We start from the raw sequence: 24,002 nt of genomic DNA on the forward strand, positions 1-24,002 counted from the left end.
ATACGTATTTAGTTAAAAAATTTTCCGACAATTAATGTTCAGAAATCATTTGTGGCATTTTTAGTGTGTTTGTGTGTGTTTTATTTTTTTATTATTTTAATTTTTGGCACTGTTTTAATAAAAATGTTTGAGAAGTAGTAAGTATAAATTAATTTAATATTTAAATAAAATATAAATAAAAAGTATATTAATTTCGTTTATAATCATATAATCATATAATGGAAGTATAACTTCTTACGTGCGTACAAAGTACACACACATTCTTTTTTCTCTCAGGGGCAACTGCCGACTGCTACACAACAAAGACACAAACTTTTTGCAAATACACAAATACAACAAAGACACAATCTTTTTGCTTTCAGGGGCAACTGCCGACCATTACACAATTTTATTCTTTTACTTTTTTTGAGTTTACTGGCAATATTGAGTTGGCATGGGACAAATACAACAAAGACACAAATTTTTGCTCTCAGGGGCAACTGCCGACCATTACACAATATTATTCATCTACTTTTTTGAGTTTACTGGCAATTTTAAGTTGGCATGGGACAAATACAAATTTTTTCCCGTCAACAGGTATTTGACAGAATATAACATTTGACAGGTACTACGTTTTTTGTATACTAACGTATTATTTCTGTAGTAATATGTACTAATAATTTATAAATACTTTCAGTAAAATGGCATCTACAAAACCTTTGTCCATACTAGCATTACAAAACGAAGTTGAACGGATAATAAATGAAGAGGGTAGTACTTCAGACCCCTATAGTGAAAGTAGCAGAACTGGGCAGAAGAAGAAGTTGGGAGCAATTTAGATGAGGACGTCAGAACAACACGTTATAATTTAGCTATATCATACATAAAAGATATTAAACCTTTTAGCTAGGATGATGTTGAGGTACGTAGTTTAGTTGATAAAGTAGAGGTCACACAAAATGTTGAACAACAAAGGGATAATTATGTTCTTTTAACTAAAATACCACAAATGAATGGAAGCATAATTATTTCCAATATAACAAACCTAAAAGAAACACGCTACCACAAATGGTCGGCTAAATCACCACTAAGATGTAAAAGAATAGCAGAAATATTATTCATTTTTTGACTGGTAGTAAAGGAAAGAAAGCCTGAAAAAGCTGAAATCACGTCATTTATTCTATCAGGTCGGTAGTGAAACTGAAACATCGGGAGGCATTGGTTTCTTTGTACATAGAAAGCATGAAAGCAACATCATATCAGTAAAAAGTTCCTCTACTAGAGTAGCTTCTTTAACCTTAAAACTAAATGAACGGTATGGATTAAAAATCGTAGAAGTACACAGCCTCTTCTAGAAAAAAGAACATCGTAGATGGACGTGGCAGAGCCCAAATGGAAAAACTAGGAACGAGATCGATTTTATAATCACCGACAAGAAGCAACTCTTTAAAGACGTTACAGTTCTAAATCAGTTTTCAACAGGTAGTGACCACAGAATGGTAAAAGCCCAGATAGAAATAGACCTTGGGAAAGAGAGATGCCGCATGATCAAAAAGAATTCTACAACAACCTGGACCGAACCTAAAAATATAAATGCATTTGAAGAACATATCAACAGCATTCTCGAAAGCGATTATGATAGAAGCTATAGAAGAGAGCCAAAAGATACACTGCCAAAAGACATCACATAACAAAAAAAAAGGCCCCCAAACACAAGCATTAATGGAAAAGCGGAGAAAAATGCAAAGTAATAGAAGTAAAGAACACCATGAACTTAGAGAGATAAGTAAAATAATACAAAAATCTATTAGGACGGACAACCGAAAATATAAAAACGAACAAATTTAACAAACAATTGAAGATGACAAGAGCCTCAAAGTTCTAAGAAGACAATTAACAAATGGCAAAAAAGAAATACCGAAATTAAAAGTTACAGATGGAAATATCATCATCAACAGATATGAATTATTAAGGGTATTAGAATACTTATATACAGAACTATACAACAGCCAACAAAACCATGATGAGCCACTAGAAAATTCAGGAAAAAAGTTAGTCAACCAAGGATCGGAATTCATGCCTGATATATTAACACACGAAATCAGGAACGCATTGAGAAAAATGAAAAGAAATAAAGCTCCGGGAGAAGGCAATATCGTTATAGAAGCCGTAAAGATTGGAGGAGGCAGACTTTTAAACAACATAAAGGAATTGTTCAACTTATGTCTGCACCAAATCGAAACACCTACAAGATGGCACAGTGCACTTACCATCTTATTACACAAAAAAGGCGATCAAACAGACCTCAAGAATTACCAGCCAATAAGCATATTATACCACCTCTACAAGTTAGTCACAATAAAAATAATAAATAGACTGAAAACAAAATTGGATTTTTACCAACCTAGAGAACAGGCGGGTTTTAGGAGAAACTTTGACACTAACGACGACCTACACTGTATAAAAGGAATTATAGAAAAATCTATCGAATAAAACCGACCACTGGTCCTGGCTTTCGTAGACTTTCGCAAAACATTTGATACGATAGAAATTAACAGCATAATGAGAGCATTGGAGGAAAGTCGTGTAGATTATCGGTACTCCAAACTGATAGCGAACATATACAATAATGCAACCATGACCGTCCGACTACATAAAGATACCAAATCTATAATAATAAAAAGAGGAATTAGACAGGGAGACAAGTTATCTCCCAAACTCTTTACGGCAGTACTTGAACATGCTTTCAAACAATTGGAGTGGGACGCCAAAGGAATAAATGTCGATGGTAAAAGGCTCTCCCACCTACGATTCGCAGACTACATAGTTCTTATAACAGACAACTTAAAAGAGATCAGAACTAAACCTACTGCATTAGATGCCGCCTGTAAAAAAGTTGGTTTAAACATAAATTTTGGTCCATAAAAAATAGCAAAATGGCAACAATAAAAATAGCATTGGTCTGTAAATATAAATACTTAGGGCATGAAATCCAAATTGCCAGGGACAATCAAACTGCCGAATTACAGAGAAGGATCACCTTACCATGAGCCGCATATGAAGCTCTATCAGATATCTTCAAGAGCAACTTGCCAAATTATTTGAGAAGGAAGACGTCCAACCAATGTGTGCTTCCAGTCATGACTTACGGCGCCGAAAGATTAACTCGACTGGTCCAACGAAGACTGTAGTAACTCATTTTTTATGTAATTGAGATAATTATAAAAATGTATTTACACTGTTACCAAAATTCATTAATCTATTAAATGGATGTTTTTATAGCATTAAGTGATACTTTTAATAATGATCTTACAAGGGTAAAACAGATTTAAGACAGAAATGGTCATAAGTGACTTTTGAATGAGTTACTATAGTTTTCGATGGAGATATTTTTATAGTAATAAATACCAGAATTATTTGTTTCTTAACGTTATTTATATAAAATGCTATATTTTGAAGAAGCTACTGATATAATTTGCAGTTTTATATTTTAATTCAATTTTCCTCATCCGACTCTTCTTCGCTCTCAACTGAATCAACTTCGAGCTCGACTTTAGGAGGTACATAACTCTTTGAATTAAGATTTTTATAAAATCCATGGTACATTGTGGGTATTTTGCCGGTATTACACAGCCACAGTAATCCTTTTAGCTTTTTTTCTTCAATTGGTAATGGTGCATCATACAGTTTCGGTGGAAATTTGATAGTAGTGGAAGGCCGTTCTCTGCATTTTCGATTTAATTTTATGTCACAACCTCTAAAACCATCATCGAATTCGTATTTAAACATTATAGAATTTTGGTGTTCATGCGAAAATTTTATTTCTCGTATTTTGCTAACTTTCATTGATTTCTTTTCGTTGTCAAGTTTCCAATTCTCGGTATCAGTCAGTTTTTTAAAATTAAATAAATTATCTTGGGACATTTCCGTAACATCATAAACTCTTCCTGTAGTTTTAGCCATTCTAATTAATGTAACCCACTGTTCTGGCACATATACAACCGATTGCCTTTTCTTTGCATTTTCGATAACAGCATGCATACTGTCACCCTCGTTCTGAGTGAGGCCTTTTTCCAGAAATCTGTGAACAATATCAATATGAAAATGAGCAGCAGCAAAAGCAAACATCGAAAACACAAAACGATTCCTATTTTGTCCCCCACAGTTGTCTGAGTAGAATATTATCGTTTTAACACTTTGTTGCGCCTTGAGATCTAAAAATTTCCAGAGGCAACTGGCAATTTCATTAGGACCTTCATTAGGACCTCTTTTAGCCACCTGCTCGTGCCATACATAGCAGTAACCCTGATTTCCAACATCATAAACTGTAAAGTTATATGTAGAGTATTTGCTTTTGTAGTAAAAATCACTTACGTTAGACAAAGGGGTAGCTAAAACCTTTTGAAGGTCAAAGCAAGCCACACACAAGCTCTTATCATCTAGTGCAAGCTGTTTGTCTATATCTTTTAAGTTTCTGATAACTTCTTTGTTTTTCATATGGGACTCATATTGTTCGAGCAATTTTGCTTTTTCAGCATCACTAGCCATATTAAAAACAGAACAAACAGTACACTGGTCCTTTTTTGGTTTAAAGAACCCAATATTGAACTGTTCATTGAAAATATCTCTATACTAGCGTGACGTGGCAGCTGTAGTGATGTTATTTTTTTTGCAATGCTCGTTGTACAATCGGTACATTTTCTGGATAGTTAGCCCTTCTTCAAGGTACATCTTCATCGTATTCTTACGGGTATAATGGGAAGGTACTACAGGAAACTGATTTATGTGTTTTTTTACGTTGTCTATAAGTTTTGGTGATAGTTTATGTGGTCTGTTAGTGTGCTTTCCATGTTTATCTTCCTCTAATGATCCACCATCTTTCAGTTTCCTTAATGCTGTAGTGATCCAAGTTTCTGAAACGTTAAGGGTTTCCAAAAACATAGTTTTGCAAACACGTTGTTTTTCATTGCGAATGTAGAAGTAATATTCTCGAGAGTAATTTCTTCGAGACCGTTGTTCTGCAGTAATAGTTACTTGTTTTTTGGCAACCTGTCTCACATGACGAGCAATAAAATCCCACTTTCTCGTATGATCTTTTAACTTGTGTTTGCGCATGGTGCACCCATCTGTCTTCCTTTAATTTGAATACCTTTTCGATTTTCATGTTCAAGTCCCAGGTTTAGACTTGTTTTAGATTTTTCATCCGCCCACTCACTAACGTCTCTAATTCTTTTCCTACTTACTCTCTCTATATTGCCTCTGCTTCTTCTCTTTCTATTTGTGGTTGCTTCAGTTATATTCTTATTAGGTTCAATTATTACTTCAGGGATGCTTTTGTCTTCTGTCGGAATGTAATCTGGGTTAGTATCAGAGTCTGCATGAAATGGTTCCTCATCGCTTTCATTCTCAATTATTTCATTTTCATTCCTATTGGCTTCATTCTCTTCTAAGCTTACTAAAATTAAACAAAAATGAGGTAAATGCCTACGTAATATTTTTTCATGCGGAATTTAAACCAACCTGTAAAACATTCAGGATTAATATCAGTCTCGTGGTCACCAGGATCCTCATTCGCCTTTTTGTATTTGCTTTCTTCTACAATACTTTCAGCAATATGTTTACCTTAAAAAATAAGTAGGTTTTTACTTTGCTGTTATTATTTTAAATAAAGTTTATTATAAATTTACCTTCAAAAGAACGATAAGAAATATCCGTTTCAGTGTTTTTATACGCTTTCTCAGCTAATTCCAATATTAACTCACTTCTGGAACACATTATGGCAATTATAACAAAACTAAACTTTTGAACATAACCTTAAACTAACGCAGAATACCGTAGTAACTCATGTTACGATACCTATGCTATCGCCTCAGATAACAACGAAGACTATTGTAACTCAAGATACGATGATTTTCTACGGTTGTTTTTCATAAATCGGAGATACTATAAAACTCTTACACGTAATATTGGTTGCATAACTACGTTTACTGAGATACGATTCTTTCCTGGGGAAGATATCATTATGTTTTATTGTTTTGCGCTCGTAACTCAAAAAGTGGAAAATTTGAGTTACTACAGTCTTCGTTGGACCAGCCGTTTACTGATGTTATTTTTTGCAACGATGATTCTCTCTGCAGTGGAAAAAGATAACCATATTAACGTCAAACGTGTGAACCTACACAACTACACATTCTGATGTATATTATAGATCCTGCATGTGTTACGAACAATTTAACTCTTTATTTAATTCGCTTCGCTTTGTGTTATTTCTTATGTGCCCTATTCGGCAGTATAGGACGAAGTGTGGAGGGTTCCTTCGTCTATTCGCCCACATAGCGAATAAGAATGAATATAAATTACGCCTATCCGTCCAATTATTGTCGCGCATACATCGTAGCCGCATAGCAAATAAAACACAGTGAAGTGTGGTGCCGCCATCAAAAACCGACAACTGGAAGGATAGGCGTAGTTGCTATTCGTGCTTATGCGTTATGCATGCGAATAGGCGAATGAACCATCCACACTTCATCTTATGCGCCTGAATAAGGCGCGTAACAAAAAACACAGGTAGATCAGGTAGGTACATACAGGGTGGGCCAATGAAAACAGTCCATCTCTATATAATAATAGTCTCCCGTTTTATTGGGACCGTGCAAGTTCGGAAAACCGACACCTGGTTTCTTCGCTCTGCACTTTTATTCGCACTTTTAATTATATTGGCCAATCATATGGTCCTGTTTGCTGGATAATTGTCAAGGCCATAGTCCAAAAAAATAATAAGAAGAAGAAAAAATAAGATTCAGGTTATGTTATTAAAACGTAAACAATTTTATGTAGTAAATAAAATTAGTTATTAAAATGCAGTAATGCAAGCAAAATACAATTAATTATATTTACCTTTATATAAAAATTGCATATCATATCAATATTGTGGAGCAATATATAATTTTTCTTCTTCATTGACAGTAGATATGAAATATACGTCAATTTGACAATTTCAATTGACAATGAATTATTTAAGAAAGTTACAATATTTCTCCGCTGTTCTCGCACGATCGTTTCTCGTATCGCCTCTAAGTACTTGCACACCGCGAATACCGCTCACGTGGCTTTAGGAGTATAGCAGGGTAGTCTACTATATCTAGGGCCTACGGTATACAAGGAAGGTAACAGGGCCAGTGCTACGCTTCAACCGCCTATTATTACCCCTGGTTTTACCCAAGGTACTCACTTTATTCAGGCTGAGTCGACCTGGGGACTATAAACATTTTTAAAAATGTCTAGTTGTTCTTGCCGGCGGTAGGATTTGAACTCCGGACCACCGGCACGCGAACCAAGCACACTACCACTTAGCTACGCCGGCCCCGTCCACCTCTATATTTGAGATCTCTATATTTGGCAGTATTTATTAGATTTTAAGGAAATGAGGAAACAGGTCAATTTTTGTTTTAACCCGGGAGCAGTCGCGCTCACTTCTGTCATATAAGTAGTCGCGCGTAGAGAAAAAATCTCACAATACGAATGTAAATACGAATTTAAATCAAATTTCTGTTTTATAATATTTATATTTACTTTTTATGTTAAACATATCTATTTCTAACAATTTTAAAGCTAATTGCTTCTCACAAAAGCCATAAATTCCACAAGAAAAAATAAAAAAATAAGAAAGGACAAAAAAAATTCCCAAGCATTACTACAATCTTCCTCGAGGCACTTACGACTGGAAAGTTATGTTACAAAATTATTCATCAAGTTATCAGGGAAATGATACATTTCTCACATATCTCAGGAAACATATCAGGGAAACATTTTTTGGTTAGAATGGCCCAAAAAATACAAAAAAATGTTTTGTTTTGCGAGAAATCGCTGTTATGTGATTCCTCAACTTCTTGGTTTCTAACAATCTTATCGACATCCGGATCAACTGTTACCCAAAAAATTCGTGTTCTACAGGTCAAAATACATAAAAAAAAACTTGGGTAAGTCCATCTGAATACAGGAGGCCGTTGTACCCCCCCTGGCGACAGGACTACTATTTGTTTTGGTTTATTTTTGACGTTAACAAAAAAATTACATATTAACAAACCATAGGTGTTACGTTTCATCTTTAAGAGGTGTTGTACTTTAAATAAATTAAGATTTTTTTTGCAAAGACGGTGAAAATATCGAAAAAAATATCGTGGACAGTCGCTATGTCTGAATACTCCATGTAAATGCCTTTCTAATGATGTGTCCCACATGGTATATTCCCTATTTAAAAACAAGGGGTTGGGGAAGTGGAAGGGGGTTGACAAATGGCAGATGTATGTATGGTAAAAATTTGTCCCATAAAAATTGGCCTGTTTTCTTATTTCTGATTCCTTAAAATCTAATAAATACTGCCAAATATCGAGGTGGACTGTTCTCATTGGCCCACCCTGTAAATAAAGGTATGGTTGTTGAAGAGGAAAAACGTGCAGTTTGTTTTTACTGCCCAAGTAAATTAAGACGTATGACCACAACCTACTTCGTGCAGTGACGTAACCAAATAATCTTTCGTATGGTTTTCTATTTTATTTCTATATATTAAAGTATTCGTGGTTTTGTAATAAAAATGAACATGTTAATAATGATTTTCGAATATTCGTAAAATTTACGACGGTGCAGTAGTGACGTATATCAAAACCACTTTGGTATTCTAGGGTTTATGGATGTGCTGATAAACATGAAAATCAGATCGGTGTTAAATTTGGTAACTATTATTATTATTCACTACATAAAGCAGGATGATTATGATAAATTGTTTAACATTAAACCATTCGCTTACTAAACAGCGAACAATATAAAATTATACAAATTTGTTAATTTGTATAATGTAAACAAGCCGTGTAAACAAGCTTTATAACGATTTCGCAAATTATTGAATAAATTTAGAGGAAGTGGGAGGTTCAAATACTGATAGGTGATAAATTATTATTCGATATACAGTGTGACCTATTTTGCCTCTTTTGCTGCGTAGCATCTCTATAAAAGAAGCTTGTAACCGATTTTACTGGAATCCAATTCCAAACCGCGATGTACAACAAATCTTCGTGGACTTCAAACAAGCTTACGATTTTGTTAGCAGAGATGCATTGTGGGATACCATGGTAGAAATGGAGTATGGTATGTTAAACAGTAAATGGTTAAGTTCAATTAGTTACCACTATAAATAGCCCGGATTAACCGATAATAGTATAAAAGGCCCGGTTTCAGGTAAAATTTATTTTAGGCTTTATTATGGGAGTACCGTCTAGTCAGTGTTAATTGCAAAAGACCAACTCTGTCTACCTCGGTGGCTTATCGCTCCGGGTGGGTCTTAACAATGGGCCAGGTCAGATAAATTTAATAATATTTACGACCGCACTAATTGAATTCAAACCATTTACTGTTGAACAAACCATACCTGGAAAGCTGGTACGATAAGCACAGGTGAGCACGGAGAACGCTTCCTCACGGATCAGTATTGGCAGCACCACGTCGAAAGAATTCCTCATTGACACCGGGCTTAGCCTCACAACTGACAAACGGACTCGCCGCCCAAGAATCAAAAATACTATTGGCCTTTGCGGAGGACTTGGACACAATTGCACAATCCACCAGAGATGAAAAAGAAGTTTTCACCCTATTCAAGCACGGAGCCAAGGAAGTTGGTCTTAAGGTCAACGAGGACAAGATTAAGTATATAATGGTTACGAGGAACCCAAGGCGAATGGTTAGACAAAACGTAACAATTAATGAATACAACTTTGAAGTCGTCAAAGAATTCAAGTACCTGGGAGCGATCATAACATTTGAAAGTAAATATGAAAAGGACGTGGCAGCCAGGATCATTACAGGAAACAGGGCATATTATTCACTAATGACCGTAGTTAAATCAAAAATATTCTCAAGACCAGCAAAACTAAGACTACATATTATATATAATATAATAATTCGTCGCACAATAACGTATGGAAGCGAGATATGGACTCTTAACCAGCGGAAAACGACAAAATTACTGGAACGTGAAAGAAAGATACTGCGGGCTATTTATGGGCCATGCAGAGAAGAGACAACAGGAGAATGGAAAATAAGACACAATGATGAACTCCAGACAGTATATGGAGATGAAAAGATAGTACGCTACTGTAGTAACTATAATTTGGTTATCTTAAATTTTGTATTTAATGCTTTGCTTCTTACTGGTAGACAAAAAATAGCAAAAATGTACATTTTTGACATAAAATTGTTGATAACCAATATAATAAGTGTTTGTTACTACTCAAAATATTTAAAAAAACTTACCATCGGTATAAAAGCTTGCCTTGCAACCAGATGCAGAACAGTACCATAAATGTTTTCCACTTTTTAGCACTTTCCTTAAGTGAAATTTAAAATAATTTACCACTAATAACTTGCATCCACGTTCACTCATTACAAAATCTGTTACAAATATTTCAGCCATTTTAACAAAATTTATTTCGACTTTCTCATGTAACTCGTCCAAGATGACATATGATACATAAATGATGAATAACTTTTACACCACCTTCAAAGAGGGTAATTTATACAAGTACATACCTGGAATACCGGTATTAGATTATCAACATCGTTAGTAATTACTTAGAAAAGAAAGTTACAAATTCACCGGTACTTGATGGGTTACCGAAAAATTACGTGCTCACGAGAGTTACCAGTTGGCCTGTAATTAGGATGGGGGATTAAAATAATTACGAATTCACCGGGACCCCCTATACGATATATTTATTTTAAGGTCATAATGAATAATGCTGTTGTTGATGGACCACCGTGCATTGGTGACATTTTGGAGAATTTTTCATTGGAAGCGTTGAATGAATTCAATGTTGGAGTGACTAGCTGTTCCCCACAGTTCGAACCCATATGTCCATATGGGCGTATGTATTGCTTTATAGAGAAACAAGTGGTAATCCAGGAATAACCTTGATGAACAGCCTATTAACCAATGTATATGGCTTTAACTGAATTGGAGACCTTGTTGCTTTTTCTTGGAGAAAACATGTTTCTTCCATGTGAGATTTATGGTTTAATGAATACCAAGAGATTTAACCTGCGATGTAGGTAATTGACGATTATTTAAAGTTACAGGGAAACATGTTCGTCTTGGTATTGTAAATGAAACATACAGAGATTTTTTTCGTTGGATTTAATTTTACATTTCAAAAACCAATTCTGTATTCATATGCGAAGCATAAATAGGGTCAGCATGTGACTCTAGGATTGCAATATCTTCGGCAAATATTCCTAGCATCATTTTTTTTTGTAGATGGGTTTTCCTTTAGTGGTTCCTGAAGAGTTGTACGTACATCTGCATTAAAGAAGAGATACAATGTAGGTTCCATTATTAGCACGCTACTTTATTGTACGCCAATTTGATAGAATAGAGATTGGAAGTTGAATCTCGATATTTAGTGAAGTAACACTTATCTCAAGCATATGACTCAAGAAGAATGTAAAAGCTGTGCGGTAATATCCTTTTTAGTAGATATAGTAGGCCTTCATACCACACCTTCTCAAATGCCTGCCTAACGTCCAGAAACGGCGCTGAACACGAACAGTAACTTATGGGTTCAAAATCGGTATTTATAATATGTTTTACCACTCTGTGAACTTGTTGGATTCTTGAATGATGAGACCTAAATCCAAGCTGGGAGCCGGGAACTAGATTTTTGATCCAGGGTTTGAGTCTTCGACTAATAGTTTTTCGAACAGCTTAGACGTGATTGACCAGAGGCTGATTGATCTCTATGATGTAATTTCATCTTGAGCTTTCGCCGGTTTTGAAATTGTTATTATCTAAGATACTTTTCAATGATCGGGAAAGTAACCTAAGTTTAACACGGCCTTGAATATAAACATTATACATTTTATGCATTTGTGAGGTAATTTTTTCTACTGATTAAATCATACCCTGGAGATATTCTATCATTTAAATTATTAATAGCCAATAGCCCAGTCGGGATAGCATTTGACCTTGCATTACGAGTTGCCCCAAATTTTATTTTGTTAATCTTTAGGGAGGGTCAATACTAGTGTAAAGTTAAAATCTCGACTGAATTGCGCCGTTTAGTTAGCCGCCATCTTGATTTTAAACGAGAACCGGTTTTGCTCCATATCTCTGCCATTTTCAACTTTTCGGCAAAAATTATAAAAACTAAAATTGTTGAAAATGTGATTTTCTATAATTTCTTTTATTACAATTTTTTCGTGTACTTATTACAACAGAAATTGTAAGAAATCATATTTGGGACAATTTTAGTTGTGGCCATTTTTGTCTTAAAGTTGAAAATGGCGTAGATATTGAACAAAAACCATTGCTATAAAATCAATCTGGTCTTACGCTCGCACCTTGACCGCATGTACTACCTTAAATATTGATTTTACCCAATAACGACAAAAATTAAAATTTTATAAAATTCGATTCTTTAAAATTTTTGTATAGCTACATTTTTATTGTAAAACTAATATAATAATATATACATATACCAATAATATAAATATGTAATACTATAAAAAGGGATAATTCAATAATAATTATGCTCTAACTGTCAGTATTTTTCACATAACTCGGAAAATATCGACCGCACGAAAAAATTACAATAAAAAGAATTATAGAAAATCATATTTTCAACAATTTTAGTTCTTATACTTTTTGTCGAAAAGTTGAAAATGGCGAAGATATTGAGCAAAAACGGTTCTCGTTTAAAATAAAGATGGCGGCTAACGCAATGGCGAAATTCAGTCGATAATTCAAATTTACACTACTATTGTCCCCCCACTAAAGATTAGAAAAATAAAATTTGGGGCAACTCGTAATGCAAGGTTAGGCCTGTTATTCATCTGATCCGAATGGACTATAACATAACTTGACGATTTGAATATCGGAATAGGCCAATTTTTAGAGGATTTTAAGAAATGAGGATACATCTACTTCCACAAGTGAATCCACTAGATTTAGATTAAGAGAAAATACTTCGAAAAAATGCTCTGCAGAAAAACACTATTTCTTTTGTACAATTTTTTCGTAATACGCCAATTACCAGAGTGTAACTGAAAAATTTTTTTTTCGTTTTTTTTTTAACAGTATTATGCAATCTATTAAGTACCAACAATAAGTGAGGAGCTTTTTTACACAACTGCATAAATCCATTTCCGGCCAAAATACATTTTTTGTTGAATTTCGAGAGTTTGGTCTGCCTTAGATCTTGTGTATAAGTCTCATGTGTTAAAAGTTAATATTTCCCATTTAAAATGAGCCTAACAATCACGTTTCTTCCACAAAACTTAATTAATCCACTCAAAATCCTTTGCCCTATGTTCACTCTTTTTTTATACAAAACTTAACATCTCTTTCTTTAGCTAACCATTAAAATAATTTTTGTTTTACAAGACTGCATAAATCCTCCGGCCTGCAGAACTATCCCTCTTCTATTTTTGTTTGGTTTTAAAAGCATTCTCTAGAATTAGATGTTGATTCGTGAAACAAAATATAATATTCGTTAGTTCTAAAACTACTCACGGATAGCACTGACAATGTGTAGCGTAGCCACGCCATGCCACGCTGTGCCCATCTTTTTTTACAAAACGCGATATCTCCAATAGACACATGGCTATATTTTGTTAATGCAAATCAATAAAAATAATGTTAATTAACGTTTTATTTCTCTAAATCTAACCTCAATTGATTACGTTCTCAGAAATTTCGAAAATTTTAGTACAACAGCTGCAGCACGTTTTTACGTCTCCTGAAAATTTTTGAAAAGTGGATTTATGCAGTTTTGTAAAAAAGCTTCTCAAATATAGTTAATGACATTGACCAAAGATGAGAAGAATTTTACCCACTGGTAAAATCAAAGTACAATTATTTACTATAAAGTTGTATAGGAAATAGACATGTTCCAACTACTGAATTAGTTCACAAGTTTACCTAAATGGTAAGTCCAGTGGTTTGAATCTTTTTAACCTAGATTTTCTTGGAAATTGTCTAGGATGTTAAGAGCAAACATGACCTTCCAGTCTGGTAATGTAGGTATGCAGTGCAATGTTTTTTGATGACTTCTTGTACCAAATCTGTTTTGACGTCACGATGAATAATTCTGTTGTTGATGTATCTCCGGGTATTGACGATACTTTAGACGATTTTTAATTAAAAACCTATATCTGTTCTAGATATCTGTTCCCCATACTATCTGTTCCCCATAGTTCCAACCCATAGGTATGTCCAGATGGGCGTAAGTATTGCTTTATAAAGCAGCAATTTGTTATTCAGGGATAACCTTGATGAACGACCTATTAACCAACACATATTTCTGAACTGGAGACCTAGTGGTTTTCTCTTGGCACAAATATGTTTCCTTCTTGTGAGATTTCTGTATAAATTAATACCAAAATATTTTACCTCGTTAGCTGAAGCTAACTGATGACTAAAGGTGCAGAGGCTAGATTGCTTTTGGCGCTGTAAATGTAACATGATGAAATTTTGCTTCGTTAGCTTTAAGAGTATAGGTGCAAAATCTTGGTCCAATGGTATTTCAATGCATCATTTTTTTTTCTAATCCTGAGAAAACTAATAAATATTTTTGAAAAATTTAAACGCAGAATGAAAGATTACATTTGTACCGAGGGCAGAAAGTCCATTAGAATAAGCAAAAAAATGTTTTAAGGAAATTTTGTAAATTAAAATGTACAAAAAATTTTACACAGGGCTACACGCACCTAACACCAGCTATGATAGAAGGATTACTGTATGCTGACGACGTCGTTCTCCTAGCAGACAACCCGAGAAAGATGCAGCGATTAATTGATGTATGGACTGAGGAAATAGAGAAAATGAAATTAGAAATAAACATCAGCAAATGCAAGACGATGAAAATAGGTCAGCAGGAGCAGGAAATTGAAGGCGAAACACGAGTGCTCTGTAGAGGAGAAGAACTGGAGAGGGTGACGGCCTACGAGTACCTGGGCACGATAATATCGAATGACGGAAAGCTAGACCTAGAAATTGCAAATAGGACAAAGAAAGCTACGAAAATATATATATACATATATATATATATATATATATATATATATATATATATATATATATATATATATATATATATATATATATATCAAATAGATGAAATAGAGAATGTGGAAAAATCCCCTTACGAACAATTCACACATCCACCATTTCGGGCTGGGAAAAATTTTTCGAATAGAATCAAAGATCCAAACACCAGTTCTTAGAAATGTGTTTCGCCCTCTTCAACCTCTCTGGGCTCGTCGGTAAAGACAAGAGGTTGAATATCTTTAGACACATTCTAATCAAAAAACAACATTCGAGACCTAGACATAGAAGGTGCGTAAGTCTACGTATGTCTAAAGATATTCAACCTCTTGTCTTTACCGACGAGCCCAGAGAGGTTGAAGAGGGCGAAACACATTTCTAAGAACTGGTGTTTGGATCTTTGATTCTATTCGAAAAATTTTTCCCAGCCCGAAATGGTGGATGTGTGAATTGTTCGTAAGGGGATTTTTCCACATTCTCTATTTCATCTATTTGATTTCGTACGAGTGGTCGTTAAACCAATAACCTTGGATCTTTGGTTCACTGAGTGTGTTTCAAAGATCTACATCTTATGTTTTTATATATATATATATATATATATATATATATATATATATATATATATATATATATATCAATCGGTTTTAAAACGTCTTGCGACGTTGTCCGATGCCTAATTTCCATGACACATGACACATCATCCCATTGGCCCTCTCTAAGATCTCTTGCGCTCATCGCCTTCGTTACTCCCTCTCTCCAAGATTTCTTGGGTCCTCCTCTCTTTCTGCGGTTTGGTGGTACCCATTGCATAATTATTTTAGGGAGTCTTGAGTTATCCATCCTCTGGACGTGTCCGTACCATATCAGCTGTTTTCTTTCTATGTCTGTTGTTAGAGAGCCGTCAACCCCCATTCGCTGTCTTATCTCATCATTACGTATTCTCTCTCTGCGTGACACTCCTACTGATCTTCTAAAAGCGTCCATTTCTACTGCCTCCAGTTTTCTTCTGTTGTTTTCGGTTATCCGCCAAGTTTCTGCTCCGTACAATAGACTGCTTTTAATAAGAGATTCGTAGATATTGTGTTTTCTTCTTTTTCCTATTTCATGATTCCACAGTACGCTGTTTAGACAACCTATTGTTTTTCTGGATTGTGTTATTCTTCTCTTTATTTCTTCATCATCTTTCCCCGTTGTGTTAAAAACGATTCCTAGATATGTGTAATGGTCGCAGGGCATGATTATTTCATTATTTTCTAATGTGATGTTCGATAGTTCGGTACCTATTGGCAGGCATTTTGTTTTTTCTGTATTAATTTCTAGTCCCCACTTTCTATATTGTTCTTGTAATTTCCTTGCCATGTACTCTAAATCATCTTTATCGTTTGCTATAACAACCTGGTCATCAGCAAACTGCAATGTATATAAGCAAATCTCTCCAAGGTCTACGCTCATGCCTCTGCATTTTCGTTTCCACTCTTTCAATGCTTTTGCAACATATATTTTAAATAAGGTCGGTGATACACAACACCCCTGACGTAGACCTTTATTAACCAGGAAGCTTTGCGATAATCTGTTTCCAGTTTTTATTTGTGATGTTGACCCTTCATACAAATTTCTTAAGGCTTTTATTAAGGTGACACTAATATTCGTCTGTCGTAACACGTTCCAGAGTTTGTTTACAGGAACTGTATCGTACGCCTTCTGCAAGTCAATAAACATGAGGTGGGTTTCTTGATTTGTGCTTAATTTTTTTTCTATTAGTTGTTTGAGGCAGAAGATATTATCAGTACAGCTTCTTCCTGTTCGAAAACCGGATTGTTCTTCTTCCTCTTGGTCTTTGTACTCCTTCTCAATGCGGTCTCTAATTATTCGTCCATACAAACGGCTGAATGTACTAGTCACTGATATCCCTCTATAGTTTTCACATTTAAGCTTATCTCCTTTCTTATGGATCGACGAAATATAAGCAATTTTCCACTCGTCGGGTACGGGAGAACCATTTATAAATTGATTTATGCATCAAGTGACGGTTTCAAACAATTTTTGTGATCCACATTTTATTAGTTCGGCTGGGATATCCCCTGGTCCTGGAGACCTACCGTTTTTCAGTTCTTTTATAGCTTTTCTAATTTCTGTCACTTGTATTGTTATATCTTCTCCTTCAATGTTAACCTCTGTTGGTGATTGAGTTAAGTATTCGTCCCTATTTTCTGTCAGTAGTTCCCCATAGTACTTTTCCCATTTTTGTGTGGATATTAATTGAATGTTTGTGCTCTTCCTTTCGTTAGTTCTTATTTTATTGAGGAACTTCCATATATGGCATAGTATATACGAAAATATACTATGCCATTAATAATACGATACTGGGAAAAAGGGAAATCAGCCAGGAAACAAAAATGCATGTATTTAATACAATCACAGTACCAACTCTTCTATATGCAAGCGAGACATGGGTCACAAATAAAAGACATGAAAGTGCCATAAATGCAGCAGAAATGAAGCAGCTGAGAAAAATAGCTAGAAAGACGAAGATGGACAGAGAAAGGAACGAAAACATCAGAAACGTGCCAAGTCAGGAACCAATAGAGAAAAAAATTGAAAAAAAAAACTGAATTGGTTTGGACATATAAGTAGGATGAACGAGACCAGACTAGTAAAGAAGGTGACAGATCCCAAAAGACAGGGTAAAAGAAGAAGGGGCAGACCTAGAAAGGGGTGGATGGAACAAATCGAGGAAATCGGGACAAATAGAGGGAAAACAGTGTAACAGATGAAGGAAATGGAAGGAGACCGGAAGGCGGATAGGTGATACCAAAGTCCGACGCTCTTATAGGGCATAAGGAAAACGAGAAGAAGAAGGAGAAGAAATTTTCTTTTTTTCGCCCCCGTAACTCATTAAAATAAACATTATAGAAGATTTTAGGGACTTTGGGCCCTCGGTAATAATGTTATCTTTCATTCTGTGTCTAAATTTTTCAAAAATACTTATTAGTTTTCCAGGATTCGAAAAAAAGAATGCATTTAATAGCATTGGACGAAGATTTTGCGCCTACTCCCTTAATTTTACATTTCAAAAACCATTCTCGTATCCTGTTGCTTGAAGCAAGCTTAAAGGAGATGCGAGGCATACATAGGGACAGCATGTGAGGATGGATTTCAGTATCGTCGGCAAATTCCTAGCGTCATTGCTTCTGTAGGTGGTCTCTTCTCTAGTAGTTCTTGAAGAGTTGTATAGGAGGCCTTCATGCCACACCTTATCAAGTACTTGCCTAACGATCAGAAACCCCTTATGGTGGTATGTGGACGCCATCTAATATAACTTGTAACTAAAGTGGTTGCTAAGGGTTCTTTTCAATGTTAAGTAGTTAAGGGAGAATAAAACATCTTCACTCGACGAACACCAAGTTTATTCTGATCTTTTAATTATATTATTTTCAATAATCAAAGTGTGTTATTGTTACAAATACACGGCTGCTTATTCAGCGCCCGTGGCTCAAGGATTCGACACTCAATATTTAAATAAACAATCAAGGTAAATGTTAGTCGATATTACACAATCTTGACCCAGTTCAATATTGGATATTAGTTAATATAATTCATCTTCTGATACTGATAAAAATCTTAATCTCATAATCTTATTCCAGGACACCCTCTAAACAGTACCTCTTGGCCTCATAATCGGAATTTATATATTTTACCACTCTGTGAACTTGTTGGATTGTTGAGTGATAAGACCGAAATCCAAACTGTTGGTATGGAACTAGATTTTTGATCAAACGTTCGAGTCTTTTAACTAATAGTTTTTCAAATCATTTAACCCTTAAGTACTAACACCTCATCTCTCAGACGACATCGCTTGTCGAAAGTGGGATATTTCCCTTCCTAGAAAATTTTGAAGGTCACCCGTTTACGACTTTTCAAGTTGGGTTGTTCTTTAGTAGTATTTAATTCGGTAATTTGCGGCAGGTTGTTATTCGAAAGATATTTAGGCTCAAAATGTGATTTCCGTCTAATAGACGGGGTGTTAGTGTTTGTGCCCAGTTTGTCATTACACATAATGTGCCCAAGTTCGTCAAAAAACATCCAGTTCAACAAAAAACATCTTAAGGGAATAGAGACCCTGAGGAAACTCTTTTGAAATGGTTTGATGAGGTAGAAGACGACATAAGGCGAAGTGGAATCGAATTGTGATGAAAATGTTGCCACTGACTACCATTGCTACACTGTATTTAATATAGTACCTGTCAATTCTTTTTTGTTTTATCATTTTTTAAAAACCTTCTTATTTTCATTTTTCTTACTCTTTGTTTAACTCGATTATAAATTTGTATTAAGATTCATTAATTTGTTTAATTTTTATCACACTTTTTTCAGGAGTAAAAAGGTACACAAACAATCCTTCCATTCATGTTTTTTATTTTAATAAATACAGAAAAACTAGATTAATTACTATATTTTTTAGAGAATAAATACTTTCAGTAAGTCATCGAGATATTTTTTTGCATTAAAATATTTAACAAAAACAAAAATTACCACTAAAATGTTAAACCCGTCTGTCAGGCGGTTAGTTAGTGCTTACGTCATTGATTTAAGATGTTAGTATGTACCTACTTAAGGGTTAAACGTGATTGGCAAGATGCTGATTGGTATGTAAGATGTAGTTTCTTCTTAAGGTTTCCCCGGTTATAGAATTGATAGTTATTATCTGCGATATTTTCCATTGCTCGGGAAAGTAACCTAAGTTTAGTGTGGCATTGAATATAAATGTTATAAGATTTATATATTTAAGAGGTAGTTCTTTCAACACTTCTCCACTGATCAAGTTGTACCCTGAATATTTCCTATAATTTAAATTATATATGTAGCTAACATGATTTCCGACGATTTGAATTTCGGAATGGGCAACCTCATTTGATAGGGGCTTTTAAGAAATGAGTATACGTCTACTTCCACAGGCGAATCCATCAGATATAAAGTAAATACTTCGGAGACATGTTCTGCAAGACAACACGCTTTATTTTGTGCTTTACATGCCCATTCTTTGTTTTTTTTTCTGATTGGAGGTGACAGTTTTTGGGGTTGTTTATTTTTTCTGCTGACTTTTCATAGCGAGTATTCGCTAAATTTGGTAAAATCTAAATTTTCTAATTAGTACAGAAGTGACTGGTTTTTGAGGTCTTTGAATAGTTGTTTTAATTCCCTTGTAGCAGTATTTAATATAGGCATATCGGCTGAATCAGCTGGATGCTGGTCTCTTGGCATCTTTTTATTAATATTCTCTTTAGCATATTTTTTTGTTTCAGTCTTTGTGGGCACTAATTTATTATGCACTTGTCTTGATGATAATTCGTACGCTCGTAGCATAATGTAGGTTTTCTATTTTAATAACTATGTGTATAGACGTAATAATAAATTTCGAAGTACTAGATCCATTATAACGGCCACCCGGAAATATGCTGAGTTGAATGTTCATTGCTAACAAATAAAACCGATACAAGTTAAACACAAAAAAAAACAGAACATGCATTAAATTAACACCAAAACAACCTTAAATTAACACCAAACCAGATTTCTCGGCCCGATTCACCTTTAACAAAGTGACGTTTTTCTGATTCCAATTAGGGCTCCAATAAAAACCGTCTAATTTAATTTATCCTCTTTTTTCGTCCTACGCCAATTACCGGAGTGTAACTGAAAATTTTTCTACGTGCTTTTTGTGGAGCTTATAATGGCCAATAATCTTTCTCTAATGTTGCCTGCTGTGTTTTTATATGTGACACTTTTGCTATATATAAAGGTTACGGAATTCGTTGACAAGATTAATTGCTTATCGGATTTTTTTTATAAAAGGGGTTATTAAATGAGTTTTATAGCCAAGATTGTTTTTGTCTGGGCCATAAAATATATAGCTGTTTTTGCAGGTTTTATTTTAGTATAATTCATTTTAAATATATACTTATTTTTTCTTGAAAAATAATCGATACTGATAGCCTGATTTCTTTGCTAAACAAAATTTTAGTCACTTTTACCTCTAAGGGACGGAAGCAGGTCGTTTTACTGCCTTTAATTATTAAACTACTACTAAGCTTTTTGTTTTTTTTATGCTGACTTTTCATATTAATTTATTTTTTGGTAATGTTGATTTCGTGCCGTAATCTTTGCAGGTCGTCTTCGCACAACTACTGCTACTAACACAATGTCATCAGTAAAGCTCGGATTATTGGCAAAATGCCTTTTTTTGCCTATTTTGCCTATTATTATTATTTTTTTGCACTTTTTGCCCTTTTTCGTAAATTCCGCCTATTTGTGCCTTTTTTAAAATTTCATGGTACTACCCATGATATTATTCTATTACTAAACCATTCTATAATAAAATTTTGGGTCAATAATAAAATATCAATGGTTTGTTTATATAACAGATTTCTAGGAAAATGTACCTGATCGATACTTGAGGGTTAACTATTTGGAAATCCCTAAGCTTTATTAGTTTATTATCAGTTGTACAGTCGGTTACTGTATCAGAGTTTAGTCACAAATTGCTATATCCTAGTTTAGTTTTGTTGCGTATACCGAAAAGCAAAGAACACGTTTTAAAACGTTTTAGACATTTGTGTGAAAAGATGATATCTAAATTAAGGCTATGGATCGCACCTTATTCGGAACTTTCTCTAGAAGGAGATGGAGCATTTTGTAAACCATGCGGCAAATCGGTAAGTTTTAGTTTTTCTCTTTTTTCTCGTCCCACAACATAACTAAATTCTAAAGCGGTTTTAGAATTCTAATTATTTTTTTTTAATTCTGAGATTTCAAGTAGAAAAAAGTACTGTATTGACCAGCATTGTAGAACCCCACTTCATAAACGTAATTTGGAAAAGTTAAATTCCTCTAAGTTAGCCCAAATATCTCTGCGGGATAGTTTAAGCAGTTCAAAAAGAAGGGGAAAGACGCATTTAAATTTGATTTATGCCAGATGATGATTGCATCCAACATTCCTCTATATAAAGTTAATAACCCTAGTTTTAAATGGTTTTTCGAAAAATATCTTAATAAATCCTTACCAGACGAGAGTACATTGAGAAAACATACTGTGGAAAAATGTTATGTGGAACGTATTTCAAAAATTAAGCGGGAGTTAGAGGGCAATTTTTTGTATATTATTGTGGATGAAATGACAGATGTATGCGGCAGGTATATAGCTAATTTAATGATTGGAATTTTGAAAGAAAACTTTGCGAGAAAACCTTATTTAGTTGCCGTTAAAGAATTGGAAAAACAAACAATTTACCAATAAGTCGATTTATACAAGATAGTTTAACAAACCTCTTTTTACCCAACCCTATACCAGTGAATAAAATAGTTTTATTGCTTTCAGATGCTGCGGCATATATGTTAAAAGCTGCTGTTAATTTAAAGATTTTTATCCTAATTTAATTCATTGCACTTGTGTAGCCCACGGGGTAAATAGAATTGCTGAAGAAATAAGAAATCTGTTTCCGTTGATAAATAAATTTATAAATTTTATGAAAAAAGTTTTTGTAAAGGCTCCGTTGAGGGTGCAAATATATAAAGAAAGACTTCCCGGTGTCCCTTTGCCACCTAAACCAGTAATTACAAGGTGGGGAACCTGGCTCGAAGCAGTTTTTTTTACTTTGAACACTGCAATGAAATAGAATTAGTTATGTCAAAATTTGATGATGATATTTCCGAAGCCATTCGAGAAGCAAAAAAAAAATATTAAAAAATCCCAAATTGACACAGGAACTCGCTTATATCAATGACAATTATAAATTAATAGTTACCACAATTACCTTATTAGAAAAACAGAAGATAATTTATGTGAGTCAGTAAAATTAATAGATAATTTAAAGACGAAAATTAAATCGGCACCTGGAAGTAACGGTCAATTAATTTAAAAAAAAATGAAATATGTTTTTGACAAGAATGAAGGTTTTTCGTTTGTATCTAATGTTGCTAAAGTTTTGAATGGGACATTTTCCGAGGAATTACAAATTATGCCAGATTTATTATCCGCTCTGAAATATGCTCCAATTGCATTTGTCGATGTCGAACGTTCGTTTTCAATGTACAAATTAATTTTATGTGATCGAAGACATAGTTCTAAGACCGAAAATATTGAAAAACATTTAGTTGTTTCTATTAATGATACAATTTTAAGTGGTTATAAATAATAAGTTATATTCAAAAATAAGTTATATTCCTTTATTGTCTATATTTTGCCTAAATGTTAATATTCCTGCCTTTTTTAATAAAAATCTTTGCCTATATAGGCGCCTTTTTCTTCAATTTTTGTTGCCTATAAATCCGAGCTTTAGTCATCAGCGTTGCAGAGTATTTTTATCTCTCTATCACCCCTTTTGTACCCTCTTCATCCATTCACTTGTTTTAGTGTTGTTTTATTATTTTAAATTATAATGGGCCATTCCATTTCAAATCACTCAATTTTGGAGCAAAAAAAATTTTGGACTTCCGATTTGTCTGAAAATTGGTATATAGCTTCTACGGGACGTAAAAATAAGATATTTAAGGTCAAAAAATTTTCTTCTTCTTTTTTTCTCAAAATGTTATTTTATGCGATTTTACAGTGATTTGGTGTTTATTTATACAAATTTGCATCTTCTATCGTAAAGTATCAATGGAAAACATAATATTTTAATAGAAGGGACTCAAAAATGTCATTTTATGGCATTATAACAAGTTACTTTGATTCAAAACAAGCTTTTGATCAAATTTTATAGTGTAGAAAACGTTAAAATACCGTTTTTTTACATTTTTCTCCATTCCCAAAATACGTCATAATCGATTTGGCTAAAAATTTGCCCACAGATAGACAAAACATAGGACTTTAGTGGTGAGAAGGATTTGAATTATATTAAAATACCAAAAAAGTTACATGCAATATTATAATCAAAAA

The 24,002-nt window shown here is 34.1% G+C and overlaps 2 protein-coding genes across 2 annotated transcripts in view; both read right to left on the minus strand.

Annotated features, from left to right (window-relative positions):
* Nucleotides 1-24,002, minus strand: part of LOC114326786 (5-hydroxytryptamine receptor 1-like) — a 2,054,074-nt gene that overhangs the window by 1,670,135 nt on the left and 359,937 nt on the right. The window lies entirely within an intron of this gene.
* On the minus strand, nt 5,076-6,061 carry LOC114326041 (uncharacterized). The gene is made up of 3 exons (XM_028274243.2): nt 5,667-6,061; nt 5,500-5,601; nt 5,076-5,434 (listed from the first exon to the last, which is right to left on the minus strand). The coding sequence occupies exons 1-3, from the start codon at nt 5,752-5,754 to the stop codon at nt 5,076-5,078; spliced, it is 549 nt and encodes a 182-aa protein (XP_028130044.2). The 5' UTR covers nt 5,755-6,061.

This window comes from Diabrotica virgifera, chromosome 2 (genome assembly GCF_917563875.1).
Source record: "Diabrotica virgifera virgifera chromosome 2, PGI_DIABVI_V3a".
NCBI classification, from domain to species: domain Eukaryota; kingdom Metazoa; phylum Arthropoda; class Insecta; order Coleoptera; family Chrysomelidae; genus Diabrotica; species Diabrotica virgifera.

What these genes read in the sequence shown, in the direction of transcription:
- LOC114326041 (XM_028274243.2), bottom strand. Translation starts at nt 5,754, where the DNA reads ATGTGTTCCAGAAGTGAGTTAATATTGGAATTAGCTGAGAAAGCGTAT. An exon ending in TTCTTATCGTTCTTTTGAAG is followed by an intron (nt 5,602 to 5,666) that starts GTAAATTTATAA and finishes TTATTTTTTAAG; the next exon opens with GTAAACATATTGCTGAAAGT. An exon ending in TAATCCTGAATGTTTTACAG is followed by an intron (nt 5,435 to 5,499) that starts GTTGGTTTAAAT and finishes GTTTAATTTTAG; the next exon opens with TAAGCTTAGAAGAGAATGAA.